We start from the raw sequence: 15680 nt of genomic DNA, 5'->3' as shown, positions 1-15680 counted from the left end.
TTACAGAACAAGCCTCTATAGCCTTCAGCAAGAGGTACAGGCTGTTAAAAATAGCACAATTTCAGCTTCCCCCCAAGTCTCCACACACGCCGAGAAAGCAGACCTTGAACCCAGCCACACAGCACTTTCCTCCTGCCACTGGCTGGTGACTCAGTTGGCAATTTTAAGAACACACACCAAAAAAAGATTTTTAAAAAAAATCATATTGATCATACAAGAAACACAAAGCTACACATTGCAAATCTGTATGCTTGAAATTGAGGAAAATAAGCATTACCTGGTCTTGCTGTTGGGCTTGTTTCCCTGATGCATTTTGCTCCTTGGCTGTAGTCATGCTCACCTATTTGTGCCCACTGCAGTGGCAAACAGGATTTTACTCTGTGTGTGTGTGTGTGTAAGCTTGTCTGTGTGTTCAGACATACACGCACACACACACACACACAAAGACTAAAGGGATACGGATGAGTAACTAGTCCATCACTTAATCACCAGCTGAGAAATCTCCCACCCCCACAAAAAGAAATAAATAAAAATGCAATGTAAAAAAGCACTAGTCTGGCTGTCTTCCCCCTTGAGCCTCTAAAATAAAAGCAGAAGCAGGAGCAGAGAGAAGGATGCTGTGGGGGCTTCTTCAATTAGCAACAGCCTCTGCAATCGTCACAGAAACAATGATAACTGCTTGGCAACCAGCAACTGGCAGCTCGGAGCCGGAGGCAGCGATGTGGTCCTCGCTCCCTCCCCACCTCCACGGCGGCCGCCCGCGCCTTGCGCATGCACCGGGCAGCGGGGATGTGCACGGCCGGCACTGCTCCATCCCCCTCCCGGGGCAGCGGGGATGTGCACGGCCGGCACTGCTCCATCCCCCTCCCGGGGCAGCGGGGATGTGCACGGCCGGCACTGCTCCATCCCCCTCCCGGGGCAGCGGGGATGTGCACGGCCGGCACTGCTCCATCCCCCTCCCGGGGCAATGGGGGTGTGCACGGCCGGCACTGCTCCATCCCCCTCCCGGGGCAGCGGGGATGTGCACGGCCGGCACTGCTCCATCCCCCTCCCGGGGTAGCGGGGAGCGGCTGCTGCCCCATCCCGCATCCCCATCCCGCATCCCCATCCCGCATCCCCATCCCGCATCCCCATCCCGCATCCCTGCGGGGCTGCTGCCCCATCCCGCACACACCTGCCCCATCCTACATCCTCCTGCCCTATCCCGCATACATCTGCCCCATCCCACATCTCCCTGTCCCATCCCGCATCATCCTGCCCCATCCCTCATCCCTCCGGGGCCGCTGCCCCTTCCCGCATCCCCGCGGGGGTGCCGCGCACATGCGGAGTTTCCTGCAGGCGCGCTCTTGTCTGCTCCCAACTTGCGGAGGCTCAGGAGCTGTCAGTGCCCATCTCTGTGTCAGGGTTCTGTTTCAGTGCCCATCTCTGTGTCACAGCTGTGTCTCAGTGCCCATCTCTGTGTCACAGCTGTGTTTCAGTGCCCATCTCTGTGTCAGAGCCGTGTTCCAGTGCCCACCTCTGTCACAGCTGTGTCTCAGTGCCCATCTCTGTGTCACACTTCTGTTCCAGTGCCCATCTCTGTGTCAGGGTTCTGTTTCAGTGCTCATCTCTGTGTCACAGCTGTGTTCCAGTGCCCATCTCTGTGTCAGGGCTCTGTTCCAGTGCCCATCTCTGTGTCAGGGTTGTGTCTCAGTGCCTGCTCTGTGTCACAGCTGTGTCTCAGTGCCCGTCTCTGTGTCACAGCTGTATTTCAGTGCCTGCTCTGTGTCACAGCCGTGTTCCAGTGCCCATTTCTGTGTCAGGGCTCTGTTCCAGTGCCCATCTCTCTGTCACAGCTGTGTCTCAGTGCCCATCTCTGTGTCAGGGCTGTGTCTCAGTGCCCATCTCTGTGTCACAGCTGTGTCTCAGTGCCCATCTCTGTGTCACAGCTGTGTCTCAGTGCCCATCTCTGTGTCAGGGCTCTGTTTCAATGCCCATCTCTGTGTCACAGCTCTGTTCCAGTGCCCATCTCTGTGTCACAGCTGTGTCCAGGGCAGCGCTGCCCCTGTGCCAGCGCGGTTTTGGAGGATGCCCTGCACTGCCAGGTTCCCAGGGATGGGGCTCAGGGAGTTCTCCGGGGAGCTGCCCCCTCACTGCCCAAGGATGAACGATGTCCCCATCCCTCCCCAGCCCCTCGGTGTCCCTGATGTGAGGGGGTCACTGTGCATGTCCCTGTGCTGGCTGCCGTGTAAGTCAGGTTGCAGGGTGACACAGGAGCACGATTCCCTGCTCTGCTCCGTGCTGCTGGAGCTCTCTGCCTGCAGCTTCTCTGCCGGAACAGAGATCTCTGCAGCACATCAGAGCTGTCAGAGGAGCCTTGGAGCCCGCTCGCCCACCTTGCTGTCAGCACAGGGTGTGCCAGAGCACGGGGCACAGAGCAGTGCCATGCTCCAGGAGGGGCCCTCACATGGCTGGACAAAATTTGGAGCAGCTTGGAAGTTGTTCAGTATTTTCTCGGGAATCATACAAGCCACTCACCCCAACAGCAGGTGACACGGAAATGCCACATTGCTGCTTCTCCCACCCTCACCTCCTACCCAGCACAGAGCATGTCCTCAGCGCTGTAGCGCTGTGTAAAGCTAAATGTTCTCTCTCTCACGTGCTACTGGGAGCTCTGCTGAGTCTGCTGAGGAAAGGGAACATCAGTGTTTATCTGACAGGGAACTGATTATGCCTCATTTGATCCTCAGTTTTACAGCACAGATTTATTGTACAAGGTCACATTCACCAACACCACTACAGTCAATGTCTCCTTACACCTGGGACAATTTTGATCCTTGGTTCAGGAACAGATCATCAGCAGGTCAGGTTTTCCTAAAGATATCTACACACCACCACTCAGACTCCCTAAGTGTTTCTGCCTTTCCACCAGTACATTCACAGGAGTTCATGGGAACCATGATGTAAAAGATCTGCAACACAGAATTGTGCTGGTAGCAAACTGAACAACCTTGCCTTTTCCCAGGTGCCATGATCCAGGCAACAGCTCCTTTAAAAAAGAAGTGAATAGCACCTCTCTAACAAGAAACAATAATTTGCATTCAAATCTAACAGCCTGTGTTGATTTCTTGCTGGGTTATACTCTGACACAGTCCTAGCTTACATTGCAATTCCATCTCTTTAGTCCCTGTAGTTTAAGTCTCAATATTTTCTAAATGTTTATGGTGAGGTTATTGTTCACACATTTTTCCCCAACCATCAGAACAGAATTGCTTTCAAGGTTTTATATAAGTGGACCAGTTTGAATTTTCCAGTTGGCTTGCTCTACTTTTCTACCTGTTGTGAGTGGTAATGAAGGCTTGCTTTACTCCACAATTCTGCTATTTTTCTTTCCAAGAAGAATTCAAATGAAACAAAACTGTATTTGGAATCGGTGTGTTGGCTTGGGGGTTTGTTTTTGGTTGTGGGATTTTTGTTGTTTATTTGGTTCATTTTTTTTTTTGACTCCTCCACCATACAAGCTGGAAATTTCTACAAAACAGATCCCTTTTCAGAACATGGGCCATTCACTGTGTCCCTGACCCCTCAGTACCTATACTGACAATCCCTAAACTTAGTTGCACTGCATGCCCTCCCCATGCAGATTCAATTCTTCCACAGTTAACAACTTAGACAGTTTTCACTGTTTTTCTGGAAATGGCCACTCTCCCTTACAATGTAGATTTTTTCCCACTAAGCTTGTTGTTGGACACACAAGAAGTTAATTGTGCTAATTAGTCCAGCAGTTAGCTATGCAAATGCACGTGGCTGAGCCTCATTTCATGGATGCATTAGGAGGCTGCTGTTCTTAATGCATCTCCCCGTGCTTGGCAGTGTTTCTGAAATGCCTTGATCTGCCTGGCAGTACCTCCTTGTCACCCCTGACCAGGGCAGGGTGTCCCATCCCCTCAGATGGGTTGCTCACTGCCTGAGGATGTGGCAGCAGGGGCAGTGACATCCTCAAGCTCTCTGTCACCCTCCTGCCTTGATCAAAGGATTCTGAGGTTGCCAAACACCTCCCGGGGAGACACTGGAGGAGGAAGCAGTGGCCTCTGCCATTCAGAAATGCTCATTAGTCACAGGCAGAGAATAATCTCCTCACACATTAGCAGGGCTGAGGCTGTCCCTGCTGACCTCTGAGCTGTGTTAGGGTACCGATGCTATTGCTTGGCTGAGTCATCACAGATGATCACAGAAAGATTAATACACCCCTAGCAAAGGACAAGAATCTGTGTCTGCCAAACCCAGCAGGCAGAAGGATGGGTTCCTGACAGCTCCTCTTGGGCCATGGCAGGAGGCACTGGCAGGCAAAGACCCTGGGAGTACAAACTTCCCATCCATCCCTCTCCACAGCATCCCAGCTGATCACAGGGATACAGGGAGCAGGTTGTTCCTCCCTGCCAGGGTCAAAAATACAACAGGCTGTTCAATCTCTACTGTCCATAACTGCACATGTTTGTCTCCACTCCCTGTCCATGCCATGTAATGGTGTCAATCTCCAGACTCATCCCTGCCCACACAAACTGCATCCCCATCCATCAATCCATATAATCCACACAGTGCCCCCACTGGGACAGCCCAGGAGCCCACAGTGAGCACAGACAGACTCCTTGTTAACCAAGGTACACTGTCAAAATGCCAGCTACAGTCCCATGAATGCCATCCCCACCCCTGACAGCTATTACCTCCTCAGACCCCTCTGCAGGACACACAGCCAACTCCCTCCCATCAGGACAGCAACCAGCAACAGGTGAAAGGAGCTGCTCCAGCTTCTCAACTCATCTTCACCCAGTGCTTGTTTCAACAAAATCATGCAGCACTGCAGTAATACAGATAATTTTTAATTACCTTGTAACAAATTAGTCACACATGTCCTAGAGCATTTTCTGTTAGAAGGAAAGTGCTTCATTCTCCTGAGACTGGCAGGAACAAGATTGTGGTCTGGGATTATTCTTTAAATTCTCCTTGGGGTTCACAAAGTCACCACAAAGCTTCTTCCTGCTCAAAGATTGTTGAAAACCTTGAACACTGCATAGAGGAATTAATGTTCCAGTGGCTCTGGAGGATAAGGTGGAACAAAAGCTCAAACTGTCATCACCACAAAGACTTGTGAACTCCTAGGAGCTCAAGCACAGCCACCTTTTTCTATGATAAAGATGCATGACAGCAAAAGGAGTAGTTTGTTACTGCTCCCAAACATTTTTAAGCAGGTCAGGGTGCAAGGCCATCCTTGATTCTGCCCTTCCATGGGGGTTGACATGTCTGGACACAGAGCAGCTCATCCAGCAATGGGCACTCAGGAATCAGTGCAGAGCATTCCTATTCCTGTGTGTTACAGTGAGCCCTCCAGCTGCACACATCTGTTCCAGGCAGCACAGAGTGACTGCAGTGTACAGTAACTGGATGCAGAACCCTTCTGCTCCATTGAAACCTGGGGGTTTAGCTGTACCACACTGGGTTACTTATTCCCCTTTCATTGCCACATCAAGGAAGTTGGAGCCAGTGGGCAAAGTGGGTAGAAATTAATTTTATTTGATTAACCATATATTTGAACACTCTGCTAATGCACTCCCTTCTCCAAATAATGACCAGATCTCATGAAGAGCTACACATCTGAAATTTTGGGGGGGTTTAAGCCATTAGTACCATTAATTTTTGGGGTTCAGTGATGCGTGGGCTCCAGCAGAACACACCACACAATTTGGTATTGTACATCCAGCCCCTCTGAGCTTCACACTTGCTGACAGCTCCCATTGGTTTGGCTGATTTGCTCTCGGTTCAGGAAGGACCCAAGGCCCAGGAAAGCACATGGCAAGAGAAAAATCTACTCAGAGGTATGTTACAAAGGAAAAGGTGTAAAGGCTACAGGTTTTTAGGACAGTTATATAGGTAGCAGAAGTTTTAAAGTCAACTCAGGAAGAGGGACAGCACAAGCACCCACTATGAGAAAGGGGAGACAAGCCTTTAAAAAATGTTGCAGCCATGGATTTTAGCATTCAGTCATTGAAAGGTTGGTCAGAACTGGCACACAGGATGCAAGGGGAGCAGTGCTCAGTGTGTATTGGTGCTGCTTTCCAAGGTGTGCAGGCAGCAGGGTAGGGACACAAGGCTGGCAGCTCCTTCAGCAATGGTGTGAGAAGGTCTCCCTGAACAATCTGCTTCTAACACCAGCAGCATACTCCAGAAAAGGTAAATCCACTCATCTCCAAAACTAATAAAATACCTTTGCAATAATAAAATGGCTTTGGTGCCCTGTTGCAGCATCATTCCTATTTTCATAGAGAAGTTCAAAGAGGAACAAGAGGGAAGAGTCTGTAAAAGTCAAGATGTCCATGGTCCCAGGGTGTGCCAGGGCATGCTGGTGACCATTTACTCCTCCTCAGTCCCTGTGCCAACATCTCATCCACACAAAAAGCAGTGGCACAGCCCTCTCCTTCTGGACCTGTATGGCTGAGATGCAGTGAGTCAGAGGGGGCTGTGTCCTCCTCTGCAGATCCCTCTGGGATGCCAGAGAACAAAAGCTGTAAATGCATCAGGGCTGCATGGTTAGAAACTCTTTTTACAGGAGTTTATGCTTTAGGTGCTTCAGAAACAGGCAGGCATTCTGGCTGCTCATTCTGGAGATTTCTGTCCTGTGCTCATCTGAATAAGCTTTGGAGAGGGAGAATTTAATTTTGTCTTGTTCAGAAAGCACAGTTTGTGCCCTGCCCCTCTCCAAGAATGTGACAACACTAATATCACATTATTGCACAGCAAGTCCCCAGCTGGAATTTGGAATTGGATGGGAGATCAGCTGACATCAGCCCTACTCCTACAAAGGCTGCAGAGCATCTCTATTGCCTACACACCATCCCCAGCACTGCTTCTCATAATAGCTCCTATTAGAAGACCAAAAAACCACTTTAGTCTTGTTCCAAGTTCATCTCTAGCCTTGGCAAGATTTCTCAGTTTGTCAACAGGCATCCCAAAACTAATTTCATCATAAAAGAAAGAAAATCTTTGCCCTTTAAGATATGCACTAATTAGCTTTATCTTGCATCTGCCCTATACTGTTTCCCCTCTCTGTTTGTCTCCAACATGTTGGTTCTACCAAGGGTTAGTCCTGGCAGAGTCTCTATGTCCTGAGGAATTTTCAGGGGCTCCACTGAAGACCTCTCTGTCTTGGGGATCCACTCAGATGGACAATTTTCCAGATTTCAAAGGTTCTGTGAAAGGACTAGAGGCAATAGCAGATTATGACTATAGTTACAGTTAAAAATACATCACATATCCACTACACATGACCAAAATCATTAAGAAAGCAATCTGGTGTGCTATTTTCATTTAACAGATCAAATCCAGTTTATTCAGTCAATGCCATTAATTAGCCATTTGCATGAATATCTGTTCCTACAGGGGATACACTTCAAAATGTTCCCACAAGCATGAGAACTCCTGCTATCTGAGACAGCAGGTATGTGGCAGCAGGGGACACTGAGACAATGGGCATTGCAAGAACCACTTGTGTGTCTGCATAATAGCCCCGTGGTGTTGTCACTATTTGTCCATTACCAAAGCCTCACTAAGTTCCTTTTTATTTTTAAATCTTGAGCAGGAGAAAGTGGTTTAAAATTACTATAATAGGTTGAAGCTGTATTCTGCTGCTTCCCATTTAGTGCTGCCGCTCCGAGTTCCAGGACCCCACAGTTCATGGTAAACAAATAAGACAACACGGGCATGCAAGCTGTGAAGAAGTCTGCTCTTTCAGGCACAGCCAGAGCTGTTTTGCATAGCACTTTCCTGCCTGAATTGGAGCGTGACTCTGGGGAGCACAGCAGGTTCTTGTGCCTTTCTCACTTCTGGATTCTGCACCCACTTTGCCTACCCTGAAGATCAAGCGTGTGTACTGACAGCCAGACTTTTCTATTGAAGCAGTTACTGCTCAAAAACATTACTTTTAATCCACTGTGGGGTTATTTTTGGAGTCAGTAGATATGTTTTAATACATCATCCCAGTCTCAAAGGCAGGGGATGAGCAGTGCCACAATGGTTTGACGCTGTGTTATCCCTGCAAGGAATACAGACCCTGCTGCTGGCTTTTCTCTGCCCCTCTGCCTGCTCCTGCTGGTGTAACCTTGGCAGCTGCAATGCAACAGATGCCTCTTTCTCACTTGTTTATCCATGTGAGAGAGACTTCTGAGGCCCCAACTTCAGTGCCAGCTGTGAACGGTCTCCAAATTGCTTTTTCAAAGTTTACCTCCTCACAGTCTGGCTTAGTGTTCCTGCTCCCCATGCTCTTAGGGATCAATATTCACTGACACTTCCTCCCCACACTCCTGGTTATTTCTAGGTAGCAGCTGAATTCCTTCCCTATTGACTCAGTATGTGTTCTTTTTAACTGTTGTTTTAGGAGTGCAAGAATTTATTTATTGCCTTCCTTTCCTCCCCTTCCTTCCTTCCTTCCTTCCTTCCTTCCTTCCTTCCTTCCTTCCTTCCTTCCTTCCTTCCTTCCTTCCTTCCTTCCTTCCTTCCTTCCTTCCTATAGCCACAACTATTTTTATATTTTATATTTATATTTTGCAACTGAAATATCCATGCCAGAAAATGTAAAAGACATCACCAGGGATGAGAAAATAACCACCCCCAAATCACTGTCAAACAGAGAATCCCCATCTTCACAACAGCTGCAAACATATTAGGCTGTTTAGCAGCTTACTGCTTGGAAAAGAGAGAGCCTCATCTTCATTTTTAGCTCCAAAGTGATTTATAGGATGAATAAATGATCTGCATATAAGATGATGACTGGTTTAAATGTAAATGTTGTGAAAGACTTCCTATGTAAGCACATACATTGCCTGAGAGATCCTCGTACATAAAAGCTGCAGCTGGAGCAAGTGGCTTTTTAAGCATTTGTTTTATGAAGTACACTTTTCATTGCAATGGTTGTTATTTTTCATTTACTTTTATATCAGCTTTAACCAAAAAATAAAAAAAAAAGCAAAAAATAGTTGAACTCAAAACACGAGCCAACAGGAGCCATACACTTTTAATAGTGAGGCTATGCAAAATAATGCCCTGTTAAATGGATGTGTAAAGCGTACATCCATCTTAAAGATGTCTCACACTTGAAAGTTATACCATGACAACCTCTGAAGTCTCACAGGTGATGGAGACCAAACAATCTCAATTTCTGAACATGAAACCTGACATGTGGATCCTGCAGGCTGGGCAGGCTGAGCCCAACTTTGGGCTTTGGAGAGGATCCCCTTGGGACTGCTCACCTGTAGCAGAGGGTGTGACCATTGGGCCCTGAGGAGTGACCACTGAACACCATGGTAGCCTCACAATTTCTCCCAAATATTCCCAAACATCACCAAGATGTCACCTCTGCCACCTGCACTGGTGTTTCCCTGGTGTTCTGTGCCAGGAGCTGGATGGGCTGTGGTGATCACTGCCCTCAGTTTCTGCTGGGGACTGTGATGGCTCTGAGGGTTTGTATGCTGGTGTGTTTTTCACCAAGTGTTTCTAGATCTCCTGGGATTAAATCTGCTGTGGTAAGCATATGTTGCTGCATTCCTGCTAGCTCTGTGGTAGATAAGCTTTTCCACCAACCTAAAATAACCTCCTCAAGAGTCTGAACAATGAAAACACTGCCAACACTTGTCTTCTCTAAAAGAGGCACAAATGGACCCAAAGCCCTTCCTATCTGCTTCATGTCTGTATTTTTGGAGAAGGCAAACCCACAATGTTTTCAGATTGCTGTTCTCAAGTCTGAAGGTGGAAGGAAGAGGCAGAAAACAACACTTGGGCAAAACTCTACTGAACAGATAAAACAAGCAATGCACAGATTCATGTCACCTCACTCAGTTTCCCCCTCTGTGCCTCAGTACCCACCCTGCATTCACCTTTCTGGACTGCAGGTCTTGCACAGTACCTGTACTCATCCCAGAGGGCAGACAAAACGTGTTACTGCTATGTTGAATGCCCTCTAGTGGAAATGCAATTTATGGAAAATGGGGCCAATGGAAAGGCCCACTCAGAACCCCTGACACAGAGATAAAAGTGTGTGTTTACTAAAATAGATAAAGGAGGTGAACAGGATTGGCTTATTACTACTGTAACCCCAAGAGTTGCTTCTGTTGTGATGAAGAAAATAGAAACAAGAACAATGCCTTGCTCTAATTTTTTTTTTAAACACTGACCATCAGTTTTGATGTGCCATTTGTACCACCTCAGAAAGCTTTCATTTTCAGAAGTATGCCAGTACTATGGCATTGTTTTAACTGCCTCAGAGAAGTCCCCTTCAGCTCTGAGCATATTCCACCAAACCAGATTCCCAACTCTCTTGTAGCCATATGACACAGTAAAGAAAGTGGAAACCTCACAGCATGATGTACAAATACATACAATGCATAACTGCCCGAATACAAACCTAAATAGAATAAATAATTAAAGTAATGTGGTGGTGAAGTCCTGTTCTCAAGTATTTATTTGATCTACCTGTAACACAAGAAAATTAAAGGCTATGACTGTCAGTGGCTCAAGATCAGCAGCAGCAGAGATGGGACATCCAAAATGTACAGGGAGCACAAAATGTGTCTTGGCAAGACTCCCCCCTGTGCCTTCCCATCCCAGATGTTTGCTCCTTTGGGGTCTGACAGCCAGGCTGAGGCTCAGGGAATGGCTCTGGATGTCTGAGTGCTGCTGAAGGGTCCAGGGAGTGCTGGGCAACATTCACTGAGGGGCTGAGGACCTCTGTTTAACACACTGGGACCCAGCATGACTTTGAGATTGCCCCAACACAGTTTATAGAGCTTCACTCTTTCCTATGAATATGAATAAAATACAGTGCAGCCTCCCCAAAACGTTGCACAGGTACTCTGAGGTTCTTAATCAAGAGCACCCACACTCAACCCAAAGCAGCAAATATATCCTTTCTATAACACTCACTACTGAGCTTGTCTCCAGCACAGTTTTCCCTACATTATTGTTTGATTTGGTGTCTCTGACCTTTTGATTTTACCATATTCTGAAGACAGCAAAGTACAAATAATGACACAAACATTTCAAAGTAGCCTACAGCTGTGAGCCTCTGAATTCCTGCACAAAAAAATAATAAATAAAAACCTGTGATCTCATTTAGTTTAGAAAATAGCACAAAGAAGGGGATTTGAGATACTTTGAGACTAACAGACAGTTCCATAGCATGGTTACACAAAGCCATGCAGGAATGTGGGCTTTTCACCTGAAATATAAAACCTTTAGGAAATCACACAAGTATCAAATATGTGAGAGAATAAACCAGAGTGAGCCATTTTCTTGTCACAGATAATTAATGCACACCTCATTTATGTACCTCTCAAATTTAATGTAACTGCACATATGAAATATGCCCATCATATGCACACACATAAAAATCAGATAGAGGTGGTGCATGTGACTGCCTGCAGCACAAACCAAAGGCCACAAAGAGACAAAACCTGAGCCCACTGCTCCTTGCTGTTATCCTACCCTGGTTACAAGAGGAGATGCAGAAGCACTTAGAACCCACCCAGCAAAGTGGGCAGTAGAGATCAATCAAATGTGCTCAGATCAGGCTTTGGTGTAAGCAGTGTGTTCTGAAAAGCCCTGGGTCAGTGCCCAGCTCTGCCTGAGATGTGTTACTTTGGAAAGCTCACAAAGTTTCACATTCATGCATGAACTTAGGCTATAAGAAAGTTGCATCACCCATCACTGCATTCTCTGTTGAGCAAATCAGAATTTTTGAAACAAGAAGGGGCAAATTTCATCAGTCTTGAGAACACTACCAGCATTTTATTGCAAATATTACCCAAAGACAGCTTTTTGGACATATTATCCAGGGATAATAAGGCAGCTTAGGGCTTATATTTATTCATGGAATCAGCAGTCTTTTCATTTCTATTGTTCATCTCTGTGGATCAAGACTCTACTGGTGTGGGAAGTGACTGCAGAATGGGATGTTTAGAGGCTTAATCTGCAAGAACCTGAAAAAAAAAGACTTAAAAAAAAAATTTAAAAAATCCATCTAGTCCATCTGCCTTATTGAGCAACCCAGAGCACCAAGTTAACTAATTCTCACCTTGAGATGCAGTTTGGTGACACCAGAACAAGCAGTAGCTGCTCTGAAAGGATTAACATGGGCAGAAAATGATGAGATTGATGGGCAATGCATCTGAGCCCAGCATGAAAGGGAAGCTGTTGTACAAAGCTTTCACTGACATCATTCTTCAGAAGTACCTGGCCTGATCACTTCACCCCCTCCAGCAGTCAAAGGAAAGTCAAAGTACACGGGAAAATTCTAGCCAACAGATCAGGCTTTTAATTATGTCCAGAAATGAAGAGACAAGCTTTCCAAAATAGATAAATCTATTTTCAACATTTTTCCTCCCTTCACAGCTGCCAGAGACGGCTGCATGTGATTAAAAGCTAGAAAAATAGCAGTTACAGTCTTACAAGGGTGCTTTCAATTGGTGTTTTCTTTCAACTGATTTCTCTTCAGATAATATTGGCAGCAGAATGCCACAGACCTGATTAAACAGTTCATCTTAACCATTAAGTACCAGCCTGAGATTGTTGGTTCATCTGTGTGGTAGTGGTAGAAGGCAAATAAATATTCACTTACAGTCCATCCAGCACGACATTTTAATACTTTTTTATCAAGTGGTTCATTAGGATGGCGTGAATTGCAATAAAATAAACCTCTTTGTATCTCACTGTTAAATTAACTCTGCAGTCTCCCATTCCTTGATACAGGCAAATTCTCCAGCAGCACAGAGGATTCAGACAGCTCCCTTAGAGAAGCCTCTTCTACAGATCTAATTTTCTCCCCAATAACAATGTGGCTTGTTAACAGAAGTTTAGGCAAACATAGATGGTAGAATAAGCCCTTATGATGCAGGTAGGCTTTTGCTGAAAGAGTAAAGCTCACACTGAATTGTGGAATATCATACCAGAACATCTCTTCACTTTGACTTTCCTTCCATGAGGAAAGGGGATAATTATTTGGGATTAATCCAGAAACTGTAAATGTGGTTTAAATTTCTATACTCAGAGATAATTGATTGCATAAATGTCTGATAGAGCTTCCACCCTTGCAAAATCCTGTGCACTTTCTTCTCCCAGGCACTGAAGCTCCTTGATGTTACTCTGGCTCTGTGAAGTGGCTCAAAGTGGCTGTAAGTGCAAGGCACATCAATTTTGACGCCTCCTTACATAGTCAGAGAAGAGCAATGCCGACACAGTAAAAATGAACACTCATTTTTTGTGTGCTGAAATCAAAACCCAAAAAGCATCTATTCATAAAATACTCCTGCAGTATAGTTGCATACTATCAATACAGCCACTATATAAGATCATTGTAATGAAACCAAATGAAAAAGAACCTTTTGCTTTTTATGCAGTTTTTCTATCTCAGCAGCACCAAGGAGCTGCACAGCTGGGGGCTCCCTGTGCTTTGGGCTAGAGGAGTTTTCAGCAGAACAGACCCTGCAGGAAATACCTTATGGTCCCAATAAGAGTATTCTGCTGCCACCTGCACAGCACACTGCTGCCTGCTCCTAAAGAGACTATTTTTGCTATCTGTGACTTTCTCTCTCCACACAGAACTCACTCCTGAGCACCCTGGTAGCAGACTCTTTCTGTGAGTGCAGCATTGCATCTCTGTCCCCTTCCTGCATACAGAAAGATTAAATGGCTCATATTCAGTAGCTTTTGGTCATGTTTGGGTTGAGCAAGGTTTTAAAATGTGCAGTTCCCTGCACAGGTGAAGCTCATTGGAAGGAGAGATTTGATGGAACCTCCACCAAACTCAGTGGTCTCTTTCCACTTTCAGTGCTGGGCTTGGACCCCAAGACCACAACCTTACTGGGGGCTGAGACCTGGGATTTACCCTGCAGCTCAGAATTACCAAAATGTGCAACTTTGTGCTGAGTATCGAGATAATTCAAAGTACAGGGTTTATTTCCTTCCATACAATGCACAACTAAAGAGTCATTAATGAATAAGACTCCTGATCCTGCCCAGTGGGATGGGGTGGTGGATTTATAGTCCAGAATCCATTAAAGTTAATACTGCACTATTTACAATCATCTGCCATAAATTTAATATTGTTGCTATGGCTGTCCTGTTTAATGTACTCCAGGAATGCTCTTCAAGCCAGTATCAATTATATTTGCAAATAAACTAATGATTTGGGTTAAACAAAGTGAAAACATTCTTCCTCTGAGAAATTTAGTACTTTGTATCTGCATCTATTCCAAGTGAATCTTGTGTTTTATTTAATTAAGCACCACAGATGACAACAACGATCCAGAAAACATTAAATGAAAACATTGATTCTGCAATAATAACATTGGATGAGCCATGAACTGCTACCAATAACATAATCATGGCACATCAAACTCAATTACAACTTCAAAATAGTCATTTTATTTCACAGCAATTATTTAATGTTATTTTCAGCTTGATTCTTTTATCACTAGCATTTGCACCAAGCTGTCTCTAATTTAAAAGCTGGTATTTCGTGAACTCAGTCTAAATACCTGGCACTATCAGGTAGCACAAATATTATAGAATGTTTCTTATCCTGTTCCTCTTAGACATTATTGCTTTCAAGATTTGATTGTGCAGGCACATCAAGCTTTTGCACCTTTGCACCAAACCCAGACATTAATTTTTCTTTGTCTTTTGTAACCCAACAAGTCCCTGATGGTCTGGACTGGCCAGGCTGAACCTTACTGGACTTAGGAGGGTTTGCAGAGGGATGGTCTTTGACACCTTTCCTTTCTGCATTCAAAAACCAGCAAGCCCCAATGAAAACTCAGATCCAGAGGTTTGCAAATGAGATACAGGAATAAAGAATTTCCAATCTAACCCCTTGTGCCATCATGGACTTTGACAAACACAAACTTTTTGCAATATAGAGTCTCATAATGAGTGAGACTTTATCAAACACCCATCCCAGCCTCAGCATGATGGTTTAAAAGCCAATACCAATTCTCATTATATCCACAGCACAGCCCTTAAAATGTCACTTTTCCCTTACAGATCAGGAGTCTTTGCAGCAACCTTCTTTATAATCATGTTTATTATCAGCATCAATTTCCATTTCTCCAGGCACCTCAGAGGAACAGCAGATGCCTTTCAACATTTACAAGGCAAACTGGCAATAATTGTTTTCCCCACCATGGAAACTCCATCGGTGCTGGGGTGATGTGAGGCACAGCAAACCCTGGTGAGATGTTAGTCAGACACTGAGGAATAGCACCAGCCTGTTTTTTCCAGGATTCCCTTCAGCTTTTGATCCCTTTTTCAGGACTAAAACACATTTGCAAAGAGGGGAAGTATTTATGGTAAAGGATAGTGTTTGGAGAGGTTGCTAGAAGGTACAGCTAAATCTTCAGGAAAGATTGATGTGTGGAGATTTCTTTAAAGTCCTCACACAGTGAGGCATGTGAGAAGCCCATATTCCATTAAAAAAAAAGAAGAAAAAAAATCAATTTCTGGCCTTCCTGAAGAAAGGGGAAATCTTGACTTCATTAAAACAAAGTGCAAAACCCAGTAGAGAGATAGAGAAGCCTGAAAATATATTTCCTTTTAAAATACCAGTACTCTTTTTCTTTATTTTTAAATGCTGATATATTTTTCTTTTTAGCATGGATTTG

General features: G+C 45.3%; 1 protein-coding gene across 5 annotated transcripts in view; it reads right to left on the bottom strand.

Annotated features, from left to right (window-relative positions):
• Nucleotides 1–15680, bottom strand: part of DPP6 (dipeptidyl peptidase like 6) — a 573188-nt gene that overhangs the window by 242690 nt on the left and 314818 nt on the right. Inside the window, exon 1 of one of the 5 annotated variants that reach the window (XM_033053979.2) lies at nt 278–760. The exons of the other annotated variants lie outside the window; for them this stretch is intronic. Coding sequence (XP_032909870.1) covers nt 278–334 — 57 coding nt within the window. The 5' untranslated portion in view covers nt 335–760. Of the gene's footprint in view, nt 1–277; nt 761–15680 lie in introns of those variants that run through there. 5 annotated transcript variants of the gene reach the window in all.

Source organism: Catharus ustulatus, chromosome 1 (genome assembly GCF_009819885.2).
Source record: "Catharus ustulatus isolate bCatUst1 chromosome 1, bCatUst1.pri.v2, whole genome shotgun sequence".
Classification (NCBI taxonomy): Eukaryota; Metazoa; Chordata; class Aves; order Passeriformes; family Turdidae; genus Catharus; species Catharus ustulatus.
Note: the sequence above shows the minus strand (reverse complement) of the source record. Positions and strands in the feature narration are given on the sequence as shown.